General features: G+C 41.7%; 1 protein-coding gene across 1 annotated transcript in view; it reads left to right on the top strand.

The window, feature by feature from the left end:
* LOC306848750 (leucine-rich repeat-containing protein 75B-like) overlaps positions 1-14,779 on the top strand; it is a gene marked incomplete at its 3' end in the record, with an annotated part of 30,815 nt that overhangs the window by 3,627 nt on the left and 12,409 nt on the right. The window contains exons 2-3 of the mRNA XM_079383492.1: positions 10,128-10,256; positions 13,220-13,332. Of these exons, the coding sequence (XP_079239618.1) occupies positions 10,128-10,256; positions 13,220-13,332 (242 nt within the window). The remainder of the gene's footprint in view (positions 1-10,127; positions 10,257-13,219; positions 13,333-14,779) is intronic.

Genomic DNA, 14,779 nt, shown 5'->3' with positions numbered 1-14,779 from the left:
AAATATTAATGCATGTTCATGTGTATATTTAAGTTGTCCTATATATTTATTTACTGATAAGTTTGTTTAGGCATGAAATGTATAGCCTCGCAGAGGGTCAGCATTTTAATATGTATAGCAAGCCACACAAAGAACAGGAACAGGAGTTGCACAGGCCTGTACCAGCAGGTCTTATATCTGTTAGTCACTTGTGTGTATTTAATATTCACACTGTACGCTCTCTTCTCATGTTTATTTTCAGTCTTTCATGTAATTTCCCCCCACAGTTTGCCTGTTGTCATCCCTTTGTTTTCTTTTTTTAAATTCAGTTTTTTAATAGTCCCCTTTCATTGTCTCCCTCTCTCAGGACGTGCTGTTAATTACATTTGAGAATTTGACATCCCAGAGCAGAGAGCGTTTTAATTAACACAGAAAGATAGTCTTGGATACCTATACTGCGGCAAGCATGTCACCGGAGACCCACGGTGAGGTCCTCAGTGTGCATTCACAGTCTTTATTAAGGCTTTCTCCCATTATCAAGAAACAGAGAATTAAAAATGGGTCTCATGTTTCAGAGCCGCTAACAGGACCTAGCACAATTAGAGAGGACATGGAAAGAACTGATAAGAGAACATGGGATAAGTAGATCGGTGTCTAAAAACAATGGACAAATGATGATAAATTGCAACATATGAATTTGTGCATTATGATGATGCATTATCTGGTTTATTATTAGGGGAAATAAACATTTGCTAATATACTTGTTACAGCACAAAACTGGGGTATGAGGACCTCCTACCAAGCAAGAAACCCCCCGTAGGAAACCATCTGTTATCTGGTTTTTACAGAAAGAGAAATACATCTATTGCAAAAATGTATTACATATTTATTTGTTTTTTTTGAAGTATAATAATAAACACAATTAATATGAATTAATATAAAATACTAAATAAGAATACAATCAAATATTCTATTTAAGAATGTGCATTTAATTAGTTTTGCTTAAAATAATTAAACTATAATACTTCAAACTGAGTTGTTTTTGAACATTAATCATTTAAATAAATATACATTGTAATATTTTTTAAACATGATGTACATTCAGAGAGCAGAATTATATATATATATATATATATATATATATATATTTTAAAAAAAGTCACTCAAGCTGAAAAAATAAATTAGCCTCAACCCTGTTCAGATATACTGTAAATGACACCTGTTCTGGAGTAAATCACTCAAAAGTTGAGGTTCAAATGTCAAAACAGATGCACTAGTGAATGCACTGGATTCTGTGGTCAAGTGGAAATTGAAGGAGAGAACATCTTACTCCGGGAGGCATCTTGCCCGGTTTTCCTCTACTTCTTACAGAGATGTGAGTTGGTGACAGGACTGCTACAGTATAGTAATCTCACATTGATGAAAAAATCTTTTGGCATAAAGGATCTAGAGATACCAGCTAGCCAAACTGCATCTAAAAAACAAGCTGACAGCCCCAGATCTCGCATGATATAACTTGAGGCAGCTGTCAGCCTGTGCTTGGTCTTTTACCCAAGTCTCTTTCTCAAAAGACTTGTCATAGAGATGATATTATTAGGATTTTTGGAAGTCACAGTAGCAGGAATTCTTTTCAAATCCTAAAAGGTTTTTCATCATCATGTCCTACTTACTGTCTCCCAGACCTCTCAGGTCAATTTGAGTTGACTTTCACTATAATTTCTTTGTTTGTGTTGGTGTGTGTTGTTCATAGATAAAATGGTTTGTTAGAGTAAAGAGACATAAGAGCCAAGCGTCATTAGACATCCTCACTAAAACAAAAATACATTCATCTTGCTCACCATCTGAGACGTGTATGTACGCAGAACTGGCCCTACACATCTTGTTACGTGCTTTTTTCATATTCTGCTCACTCGCTGTCTGGATCTCATAGAACACTATTGACATTTACATTTCTTGGACAAGCAGTTTAACCCTATAAAAACTAGACTTTATTAATTTTTGCAGATTATGCTAGCTGCTAGTTAGTAACAAAGAAACCAATGTAGGCTCATTGGAAAAATGTGCATCTACCGAACTGGCGTGATACGTACAACAATAAACAATAATACAATTTTACCAGATTCACATTTAACCTTTTACAGCCTCACATGACATTTTACTTTGAAAGTAATATAATTTTGCTGAAATGTCACCACAGGCATGTTTTTTCCAATGATCCTGGGTTGAAAGAAACAATACAAGCTCAGCCTTCAAACCAGCGCTATCCAATATTCATTCTGGAAATTCATGCTGGTCTAAGCAGGTCTGTCCAGCAGTCGAAGTGACCCCTGTGCTCTTTTTTTCTCTGGAATTGAGATTCAGCACACGATAATGGGAAAAAAAGAGAAGGTGTTTGGTGCTGGATGAATGGAAAAGAGTAGGGGACAGAGAGGTGGGTAGGTGTGGGTGTCTCCTTCCCTGCAGCTAAACACTTTTAAGCATGCACAGTCCAACCGCACTGAGTGCAAAGACCTGTTCCAATCAGAATATGCAAGTCACCATAGATAAAAGCATCTGGTCTTTGAATATTAATAACCCAATGGAGGCAGTTTCATAATCCCTTCTGTGTTATTGAAAGTCTGCGGCTCTCACTCTGTCTCAGTGAAACACCCCAATCTTGCCATTCTAGAGTTATTCTTATCTAAGCAAATCAAAGTTGCATAATACATGAAAGTTATGTTCTCAATTTTTCGCAACACTGGGACTTTCCCAAAGGGCTGGTTGACTTTTTGGGACAGCTGTCAAAACCAAATTTATATGCAGAATAAATAACCCCCCCCTCCCCCAATGGTGAAATATGGTGAAAAATTATGAGTTATAACAAACAAAGTGTAGACACAATGTAAATAGTAGATTCATTGTGCAGTGTAACGCTTCATTGAATAGATTTGATTAGAGTTGGAGCTAAACTTTGCAGGACAGTCGATCGCCAGGAACAGGGATGGGCACCCCTGACCTATATCATAGGTGTTCAACCCTGTTCCTGGGGACCCACTGTCCTGCAAAGTTTATTTCCAACCTGCTTCAGCACACCTGGCCTGTGACTTGTTAAGTGATCTTGAAGACCTTGATTAGCTGGTTCAGGTGTGTTTGATTAGGGTTGGAACTATGACTTCACATTGCAGGTCTTAATGCTCAGATCAGATTTTTTTGCTGAAATTTAAATGCGACTGCCATCAGTCTCATGTGTGAACGGTATACGGCCCTGAAGTGACCCGCATGCGCAGAAGAAGACGTGATGTCAGACACAGCGCACTCTGTTTGCGGGAATAAAAATGGATGCTGCTCGTGTTAGCATGTGCTTAGCAATTTTTAAGTTAATGTGCAATCGGAGCCTAAATAACGAAGTGATATTATTGTCTATATATTGTCTGCCATTGTGATTTTAATCTTCCCGCCTCCTCCAGCGCAGAATTGTGAAGTCTGTCGCATTTCAATGACGTAAAAATTGCATGAAATGCGACATGGCCGTTCAGACCGAAGTCGCATTGCAAAACATTGGATATGTATCCGATTTAGGACCACATATGAAAGTGGCCTGGGTCTGATTTGAAAAAATCGGATTTGTGCTGTTCAGACTGTCATAAGAAAATAAGATATGGGTCACATTTGGGCAAAAAAGTCGGATTTGGGCCACTTTAGCCTGCAGTGTGAACTAAGTCTATGCTCTGCAGGACAGTGGGTCTCCAGGAGCAGGGTTGAAGACACCTATGATCTATATGGATATAGATTTCAGCATAAATCCCTGGCATTACCAATATGAAAAGGACAAAAATAAACATTCAGAGCCATACAGCACATCATGAAATTTCCAGAAAAGGCAGCTTGAGAGAGGGACTGTTAATTTCGAGCGTAGCGTTAGTTCTGGCAGGTCACGTTAGTCAAGCTCGCATCAGCTGACTCTCAGCTGATCCCCATCTACCTATAGGAATACGACACCTATCTAAGCATCCATATATAAGGTTGCCAGTATTATCAGCAGTTTCCCTTCAATTCGGTCACTCTACATTGCTATGGGAAAAAACTTTTTTCTCGAATACTACTGAAGCCTTATTGAATCACGCCAGTGAAACTGGCCAATGGCGTTCAAGCGCACAAAATATGAGCGGGAATCCCACTCTATATAAGGCAGTGCTTGTACATCATTCATTCAGAATCTTTTTCTTCAGCCAACTTTCTACTAGAAGCAGAAAACCTATCAACAAGAAATAACTACTTACCATGATCTACACTCTGCAGCAGACACACCTTTTCGTCCCCTGCTGTGTTTCGGTGAGCTTTGGAAGCAAAGATGACTCGCGATTGCCTCTCCTGCGCGGAGCCAATCGAACTCTCTGATGGCCACGAATCGTGCGTCTTCTGCCTGGGTCGCGCCCACGCAGAGGTGGCGCTTGGGAGGTCGGACTGCCCCCTCTGCGGAGATATGAGTCTCCGGACTCTCTAGCTCCGTGTGGCCATCGTCCAAGGCGATGAACTCGCCCAACTCACTCTGCCGTGCTCTTCCTCTGCAGCCTCTTTCGAGCCAAGGAGGAAAGTGCAGTGAGTTTCTGATGCAGATCTGTCAGGACCGTCTGGACGAGTGGTACCTCCAGTCGTATCGCGGCCGCAAAGACACCCCGCGGGGACCTGGCCCCTTTTTCCCCGAGGTGCATGACGAGATAAAAAAAGTCGTGGAATGCCGCTCACCAGTCGGGTGCATAACCCGGGATCCTCCCTCCTGTCTTCTGTGGATGGAGCTGACCAAGTGGGGTATATCAAACTTCCCCCCGTGGAAGAAGCCATCGCTGCCCATCTCTGTCCGTCAGCCGCGGCGAACTGAAGAGTGAGAAACAACGCGTCTCTCCCCTCTAAACCTTGCTGTGCCACTGCAAACCTCGCCCCAGCAAGGCTTTCTCCGCGGCGGGCCAGGCAGCTTTAGCACTGCACGTGATGGCAATACTCCAGGCATATCAGGCCAAGTTGCTCAAGTCTCTGGATGAGGACGGGCCGGACCCTAAAGTGTTCAAAGAGCTCCGACGCGCCATGGATCTGACCCTCAGAGCGACAAAGGTGACAGCTCGAGCGATAGGCCTCAATATGAGGAATCTTGTGGTGCTAGATCATTACCTGTGGCTTACTCTGACCGAGTTGAAGGACTCAGAGAAAACGGCCCTTCTGGACGCTCCCGTGAACCCCTCAGGTCTCTTCGGAGTGGTGGTGGAGACGTTCATGGAGCGCTTTGTTGAAGCACAGAAGCAGTTGAAGGCCATTAGCCACTTCCCACTCCTCCTCAGCGCAGCGCGTGGGAAGACCGCATGCCTCTTCTGCTGCTCTTTGACGTGAATATGAGCCGACGGTGAGGTCAAGACAACCGTGGCCGAAGCGTCATCAGGCTCGAAGGGCCAGAGACCCCGCCCTGACAGAAACAGCGGACCACCGGCACCGGAATCAAAGCCGCGTTCCTGATGCTGTCTCTCGGAGAAGGAAAGCTGCACCCAGCGCTGAAGACGAGCCACTGAAGAAGTCTGCTCGCTCCGCTGTGTGTGCTCACCATGCCCCCCTGCCTGTTGCGGGTGGCGAGAGCAATTGTCATGTTTGTGTTTTGACTGTTCCACTATGCAGTGCAATAAAGTAAAAAAAAAATACAAAACTGACCTCAATATCAGGGCAATTTTCCTCCTCTCACTCCCCTCTCCCCCATCACTCACTCTCACACTCGTGTGGTATTAAACTCCCTGCCCCCAAACGGCGAGTTATCCCTCACGGTGTGCAGTCCTCCTCGTCCACTGTCACAGTTCACAGAAGCGTGGCAGGCACTGCCAGGGATATCAGAGTGAGTTATGAAATCAATAAAGAACGGCTACACGCTTCAGTTCTTCCGCAGACCGCCCCGTTTCAACGGTGTGTTAATGTCCACTGTACGGGAGCGGAATGAGGAGATACACAATCTTCTCGCAAAGCGCGCTGTGCAGGCAGTACCCCTCACAGACCACTAGAGCAGCTTCTACAGTCATTATTTTCTGGTGCCAAAGAAAGACGGCGGACTCCGCCCAATCTTAGACCTGAGATCGCTGAATCGCCCGCTTTCAAAGCGCTTGTTCAAAATGATTACACTGAGACAAATTCTCTCACATATCAGGCAGGGAGATTGGTTTATCTCTGTGGATTTAAAGGATGCTTATTTTCACATTCAGGTAGCCCCCCGCCAAAGGCGCTTCCTGAGATTTGCATTCGAGGGGACATCGTACCAATTCACAGCCCTGCCCTTCAGCCCCTTGCATGTTTACGAAATGCGTGGATGCTGCTATCTCTCCTCTGAAGCGGAGCGGAATGCGCATCCTGAACTATCTCAACGACTGGCTAGTCTTAGCCCAATCAGAGAGCGCGCTGCTCAGCGACAAACTCAGACTCTTCGCTCATATTTAGAGCTTAGGGCTGACTGTAAATATGCAAAAGAGCATGCTTGTACCAAGCCAGAACATCTCCTTTTTAGGAGTGGAGCTGAACTCAATCAATATGCGAGCGCGTCTTCAAACTAGGGTGTTCTTCCCCGCTAAAATGCTTTCAGAGGATGCTCAGCCAGATGGCTGCTGCTTCGACAGTGTGCAATCTAAGGCTCCTACATATGCACCGCTTCAGCTCTGGCTAAAGAGCCGGGTGCCACAGAACGCATGGCGCACGGGCACCTTGCGCATCAAAGTGACGTGCGACTGTTTGCACACGCTGACGCCATGGCGCAATATGACTCTGTATCGCTGAGGTGTTCGTATTGGCCAAGTGATCAGGAGAAAGAATGTTACGACAGATGCATCGAGCATGGGCTGGGGAGCCGTATGCGATGGCAGACCAGCCTTCGGGACATGGTCAGAAACGGAGAAGTCATGGCACATAAACTGTCTGGAGCGCCATGCTGTACACCTAGCGCTCGTACACCTAGCTTTCTCCCAGACATTCTTCACCGTCACATTCTCATCAGGATGGACAGCATGACAGTGGTAGCGTTTATAAATCACCAAGGCGGCGAGAGCTCGTGACCACTGCTGTGGCTGGCGAGAGACCTCCTTCTGTGGGTAGATCGACACCTCCTCTCCATCTGGGCAGTACATGTCCCCGGCCGCCTGAACTACGGCACGGATTTACTGTCAAGGGGCGGGGTAATCCACGGGGAGTGGAGATTACACCCTCTGACAGTCAAAATGATTTTGAGTGTTTACTAAGAGCACCAATATCATTGCCGCTCTCATTACGGCTCCGAATGGGAAACTTGACGTACTTAGTCGAGCCAGGCTCCATCGCTGTGACACGGCGGGATTTTATATGTTCCCATAGCAATGTAGAGTAACCGAATTGAAGGGGAACGCTCTCGGTTACTCACGTAACCTCGGTTCCCCGAAATGAGGGAACGAGACATTGCTCTTATTGCCGTGCCACCGAGCTCAGGATCTTAGAATGCCAAGTTGCTTCAGTCAAAGATTCTGAATGGATAACGTACAAGCACTGTCTTATATAGAGTGGGATTCCCGCTCATATTTCGTAGGCTTGAACGCCATTGGCCAGTTTCACTGGTGTGATTCAATAAGGCTTCAGTAGTATTCGAGGAAAAGGTATTTCCCATAGCAATGTCTCGTTCCCTCATTTCGGGGAACCGAGGTTACGTGAGTAACCGAGAGCGTTTTCGCATTGCTCAATAGCAAATTAAATGGCAAATTCGACAGGAAAAACCTCATCACTAGGAATTGGGAATTTAGCGAGTGGAATTCGTTTCCCCAATGGACTCACCTCAGAGTTCGTTAACTTGAACACGTGAATTCACCGCATTGTTCATAAGCTGCCCGATTCAGAAGTGACTGAGCTAGCGTTACTTCACGCATCGCTGCATTATTGAAATTAACTCCACGAGTTATGCGACCGAATCAAGAATAAGTTCAGATGGGAACATCATCCCCAAGAAGGATATCAAGAAATAAAGCATTCTCGCCACAGCTGCTGTTCACTCTCTCGAATGTTTTCACAAGCTAAGTTCCTTTTAATGCTCTCAGGTTATTGACAATATGCGTGTTGCTATGGCTATCCGCATTGCTTAGGCTCATTTAGTTGTTCAGTTGGCAATGTGCGGTACTGTGTTACTGGCATACGCTTGTCGTTGCAATATGCTGCGCTTAAAGGGGGATACAAAGCCATTTCATGCATTCTGAGTTGTTTACACTGTTAAGAGTTGGATTGTTATGTGCGTGCGTGCGCGCACTCAGCGACCCGAACGAGAGCAAGAGCGCACCGCTCAACGCGTTTCGTTTATGGTTCGGAAGTCATCGGCTGTGCTGCAGTACTTGCTCGAGAAAAATGTCTCTAAAGATGTGTTTTGGATGTGAGGAAAGGATTACCTTTTCAGTGTAATGTGAACAGTGGATGCAATTTGTTTTTCCAGGGCAGCAAAGGAGTTTCACAACGTGTGTTTGTTCCCGTCATTTCGGTGACAAATGTTTTATAACTAGGTACATTCTGACACTGGATTTGCACATCGTTTGATACTAAAGACGGAGCAGTCCCAGCGATAAAGATCCCCGTCATGACTAGGAGCTGTTGTAAAACTGTATCAAAGATCTGTGATTGTTGCCAATCGGCCCGTAAGTGCTCTCGACTCTGCAGCTCCGCCCTCGGCTGGCCTCCAGGAGCTTGGCTGTTTTCGGAGAGAATCGTAAGCTGTATCTTTCTTTTATAAAGCTGATTAAACTGAAGACTCTTCAGAGATGTGAATGATGCAATACTACATTATAGGTTCTCAAGATTAACATGAGATTGGCCGAAACTGTGTGTTATGTCCTCTCTAACCTAGTCAAGTCACCTTTATTTTTTAGTAGGCTACTTACAGATTTAAGCAGCTGAAAATAATGCCAATGGTGCAAACGGAATCATTTCTGCTGCGGCGCAGCTCCAAGAGAAAATGGTAAACAGTCGTTGTTCAGTGAAGTCGTCTACTCCGAAACCTTGGCTGATGACATGCTGCTTTTCAGCCAAGGACTTCGCAGGCAGCCTTTGTTCATGAAGGCCATGAAACTGATATCGGACATGCTTTTGAGGCAGCTTAACGGTCAGTGATATAGAACGAGCTTATTGATAACTAAGCAGTTATTTAATTTCTTAATACTGGTTACTCGCTAGAAATGACTTAAGACACCATCTTTATTTTGCTCAACCACACAGGACTGTGGGTATCAAGGCAGTAAAGGATACATCTATTCTGCTTTTAATTATCGACCGAATGAAGGTATCTCAGGAGGCAGGAAGTAAGGCTAACAATGGGTTTGACATGTCTTGATGCCTTCTTTCCTCGAAATGTGTCTTTTAAAGGCAGCATTTCCAGTTCCGTATGCAGTCTTCATTTCAGCGTTGATTCTGCTCCGGTATCAGACACGCTTGTTCTGTCTAGTCGTTTTGAGAGCATGCTTGTCCTTAAGCTCTTGGTTGTATTGGGGAACATGCTTGTTCTTAGTCAAAGCTGTATTGTCGGGAAGACGCTTGTCCCAGAGCTATCTGGTTGTTATTGGAACATGCTTGTTCTAAAAGCTGTATTTGTATTGGGAACATGCTTGTTCTTAAGACTGCCTGGTCGTTGTTGGGAACATGCTTGTTCTTAAGCTGCCTGGTCGTTGTTGGGAACATGCTTGTTCCGGAGCAATACAGTCATTATTTGGAACATGCTTGTTCTTAAAGCTGTTGTTGAATTGGAAACATGTTTTTCTTAGCCTATCAGGAGAACATATCGCTTAAGCTTTTAAGGTATTGGCAACATTCATTAGGCCATCTGTTGAAGGCAACATGCTTGTTGCTACAGGTTATGTGGGTTTTGCAAAATATTTGTTTTGGTATTGGTTAAGAGTAACATTCTTGTTGCTAAAGGCTTTGAGATTTTGTTATCAGTTTGTGTTGGGGGATATCAGCATATGGTTTTGTTTTGGGGGGTTATCACTGCTCTCCCTGCTCTCATTCATGCTAGGCTGCATGAATGTGCAGGGAGTTCTTGCCCAGAACAGAACCATTCCGCCAATCCAAACTATATGCTAATTGTCAATCATCTTTGATGATAGTGGTCCTGACAGAAATGTGCTCTCTTTTATCTTTTTCTTTTTCAGGACCTGGGATTAGAGGGTACGTCACTCAATGAAATCCTCTATAAGAACGCATCCTTTCTAAACCTGGTGGACCCCATATCTCATGAGCTCCTGCTGAGCCTGGCTAGAGACATGCAGTGCCCAAAGAAGGTGAGTCACTTCAGCGTGCAATTTCTTCACTTTATTGATTGCTAATTAAAGGAAATTAAAAGAAATGTGTTTGCTTATAGTAATTTGTTGTCCTAAGATGTCTAATTTGTGTTTCTTCATGCATTTATTTCAAACCCATCAAGCAGAAGTTTAGTTGAATCTCTTCAATCAACTTTTAAGCTCAAGTCTTGATAAACTTGAACTACTGTTGTTTTCGAGTGACGTCAGTTGTTATTTTAACAACTTGCATCACAACCATTCCTTAAATGAATAAATTCTTTGAGAGATATTCAGAGTGTTATCTGAGACACTGTGTCTGAATTCGCTGAAAGTACGATATGATTGTACGATGAAGATCAGCAAATCATCAGTGTGCCTTAAGTCAGCCCAACAGCTATCCAGAATCTTTGAATCAGCACCACAGGCCATTCCATTGAGACCAATTCTCTTTTCCTGCTGAAGTCTTGATCTGTAAGCCAGCTGCGGGGCACAATAGAAACTAGCAGTTTTATAAAAACTAAAGTCTGCTTGCTTATCATTCTTGTCCATTAAATATGGTCTATAATAGCATGCAGATTTTTTCTTCTTCTCATAATGATTAATGCAGTTGCGGAACCCTGAGGCTGCTGCTGAGTATAGGAGAAGATGCATTAAATTAGATGGAGATCTTGCTGTGCGTCTGCCAGAGTCATGAGGAGGTGGTTCATAAAAGAGATGTACATTCTCATCTAAAGATTCAGCTCAGTGTGACACTCAGTATAGACTATAGGACTGTAAGCAAACTGTCACTAGGAAACTGCACGCTTCAGTCTGACCTGCTTTGCAAGTGACAGTGGCTGAATTTGATTATACTGTATCAAAGAGATGGCTGCCAAAAAATGCTCTGAGCATGGCAGACATTCGGGTGGGAATTGTGCCCACTGATACCCAGTTCACTAAAGGAATTATGCAAATTAGGTAATGATATAGAACGGACACAAATTCATGCTAGACACAACTGTATCATGCCACTGAACAGGATTCAATGCTATGAAATCCCAGTTCAGTCACATATGAACGAAAAATCATAAGTATGAGATAGAAATTCATAATTATGACATAAAAAGTTTAAATTCAGACATAACATGTAGAAATTATGATTTAACGTCACAATTATGACATCAAGAAGAAATTATAATATAAGTCATAAGTATGACATTAAAATTATGATATGAAAAGTCATACATTATAAGAGGGAACGTCATAATTATGACAAAGTGGATATAGAAAAAGCTGCAATTATGAGATACAAAGTCAAAATGATGGGATAAAAAATTATGAGAATCTAAGTTAATAAGATAACAATTATGACAAAGTCATAAGTATTGCATTAAAAAGTCATAAGACAAAGTCAAAATTATGAGATAGTTACTAATTGAGATTAACTACCTATTATAATTATGAGTTTGTCATAATTATGACAAAAATAGTTGTTGAGTTTTACTCTCTAATTTTTTAGACTTATATGCCATATTTATTTATCTCATAATTTTGACTTATCTCATAATTATTGGCTAAGTTTCTAATAATTTTAACTGTTGATGTTATAATTGATATAATCTAGATGTACACAATTATAACACATTGATCCATGATATGATCACCAATTGAAAACATTTTATGTAAAATTCCAAAGGTGTAGCCAGACACACTTTTGTGAATATGGCACATTCTATTATAAGCCTCATTTGCATAGAAATAAACCGTGTTTGAGCTGAAAACAAATGACAATGGCTTTATTTGAATGTGCAGTACTTTTTAATACACACAGTCTAAAGTTTTGCAACTGTGAATTGAATTTGCCCCTCAGCTTTTTTGCAATTCACTTTACAAAGCAGAAAATTTAAGGCCATTGATGTATTAAATGGCATTGATTTAACATCACACCTGTTCCAGCATAAATATTTGATGACATGATTTATTCCACCTCCTACAGTCTGCAGTGTACCGTCAGTTTTGCATCTCTAAATGTGAAACCGTCACCTCGCTTGTGCCTGTGGGAGGTCCAGAGATTTCCATCAAAGCAGGGTGCAAGTTATTAATAGAAGGCAACACTGCAGTGAAATTTTGTTTTAGAGAGAGAGTCAGGTTGGATTGTGACATCTAAGGCCACAGCAATCCACAATAATCCAGTTAGTACATTTTAAATCTGGGGTTAATAAATTGTGTCGTCTGTATGTGACTATGCCCCTGATCCTGTGGGTAAATGGTAAAGTTAACTACAGCAACTGTACAGCTCTGTTTAAAGCAGACAAACTTTAGCAAGTGTCCAAATGACATTGTATAGATGTCAATAAAAACTTGACTTTCACTGAAATTAAAATCGATGAGTTTTGTCATTTAATTTAAAGGCATAACTGTGTCCCTCATCCAATGGCATTCCCTCTGACAGCTGTTTTACACACTTTATCGAGAATATTTGTACAAGGCAGCACAGACAGAGACGGATCGACCTACCCAGAAAAGCTCATTAGTTTAAAGATGATTTGAATTAATGTCCGTTCTTGTCTTTCACGGATCTGTATCTGAGGAATTAGTCTGATTTGGCTGGAACACACTGAAAGTGTTTAATGATTCAAAGCTTTAGATGACCATCTTTGTAAATCCACAAGGCAAAAAAAAAAAAAATGACAAAGCCAATCTGGATTTTATATCAGAGAAGATTACTGCTTTCATTCTCAGAGAAGATTATTTTCCTGATGTACCTTTTGTCCAAATCTAAATTTAGATCTAAAAAGCACATCAAACTTTAGAGAAAAAAAAAGACTGCAATAATAACGCACTATAAGGAGCAGTTCAGGGCAGTTTCTTTTGTTTACTCGCAGAATATGAGAACTTCATGCCGCAGGATCCACATTTGTCTTGTCAAAGGGCTCTTTTTTTTCATTTTATATTGTATCTTTCTATTCATGTTGTTCTTTCAGGACTCAGACACGCTGAAGTCATCTGATAAAATCTGCAGACAGCTCATCTACCACCTGACCCCTCACTCCAAGTGGCTTAGTAAAAGAATGACCCGGAGAAAGGCCCAGACCTGGTGAGAAATCTTCCCTTTACCTTTTCCATGATTTGCTGAGCAGAAATCTGGAAGCAGTTTCAGACAGTGTGATTATAGATGAGTGTAACAAATTAGAGCTTGTTTGGCCTGCCACCGCTAGCCCATTAATCTCAGCCCCCCTTCATCTCTGCTATTGATTGGTAGAGTCTTTTTACCAGCACTGCTGCTGGATGTGGGAAGTGCTGTCTGAAGAGAGAGCCATAATGCCCTTTGTGACTTAGGTGTATAATACTCCACAACGTTGACCTGAACCTTATTCATCCAACATAAATCTGTTCACTTCACCGGATTAATTAAATTCATTTCAGCAGCCAGTTTGCAGGGTGTTAAACAAGCACCAGTCAATGGTTGCAGAATATATTTAGCATATTTTGTGCTTGTTGGAAAATGAATAAATGTGTGTATGTATGCGTTCCACCCACATGGCTATTACATGCGCCCTGAATCCATTGCCTCTACTCAATACAGTTTTTCCACATCCTGAATTAATCGTGCTGCCCTGCTCCATTACCTTTAGGCTCTCAGGGGAGGATAAAGCAATGAGTGGATGAGAGACAGAGAGAGAGAAGGGTATTTTCACACTGCAGTTCTCATGTATTATGCAGGGTTGCTAAACATAAGTGTTACTGTACTGATCATTTTGAAACAAGTCATATTGCTTATGATAAATAATTTTTATCAATGCTATCAAATGACTCGCTGCCAAAAATCTTTTTCTTAATCAATATTTTGGTCCACTTAAATATGTAGACATACAAAACAATCCTTAAAACAAGATGCATTTACTTGAGAAGCAAATTTGCATGAGATATTAAGACTTTCAGAGAATATATCTTGTCATGCACAATTTTTTTTATTTATTTATTTTATCTATAAACCTAACTACATTTGTTAGATTCATGTTCAAAACAAGACAAAAATGCACGTAGGTTAATTTATATTGGTGTATGCCACATGGAGTAAATATTATATTGTATAATAATATATAATATTATGGTGGTACATGCCTAAAAAATGATACAAACAATACGATATGAAGATATGATATGATATATATATATATATATCATCCATTTAAATGGTAAATTTACATATAGGCTGTTATTGTGTTATTAACATATGCATGTGCCTTATTATTTACATGGTACTCCAAGCTACTTCAAAGAATATATGTAAAAAAAACTTACTATAAAGATGGTACATGTCCAGACACATGGTATTACCATGATACTTTTGATACTTTTCTGCTAGTAAGAGTTTTATGTGTGTGCAAATTCATCTAATTTTTCTTTATTGGCAGTGGTGCCAGCCTTCTGTGTGATTAGAGATTCAGAGAAGATTGCTCTGCAGTGTGTGTGTGTGTGTGTGTCTGTGTGCTGCTCGGGTTCATACTCTCCCTAGAGCTTTATGTTCATATAAGTCAATC

This window comes from Barbus barbus (genome assembly GCF_936440315.1).
Source record: "Barbus barbus genome assembly, chromosome: 28".
Taxonomy (NCBI): Eukaryota; Metazoa; Chordata; class Actinopteri; order Cypriniformes; family Cyprinidae; genus Barbus; species Barbus barbus.
The sequence above is the reverse complement of the archived record's forward strand: the minus strand, read 5'-3'. Positions and strand labels throughout refer to the sequence as shown.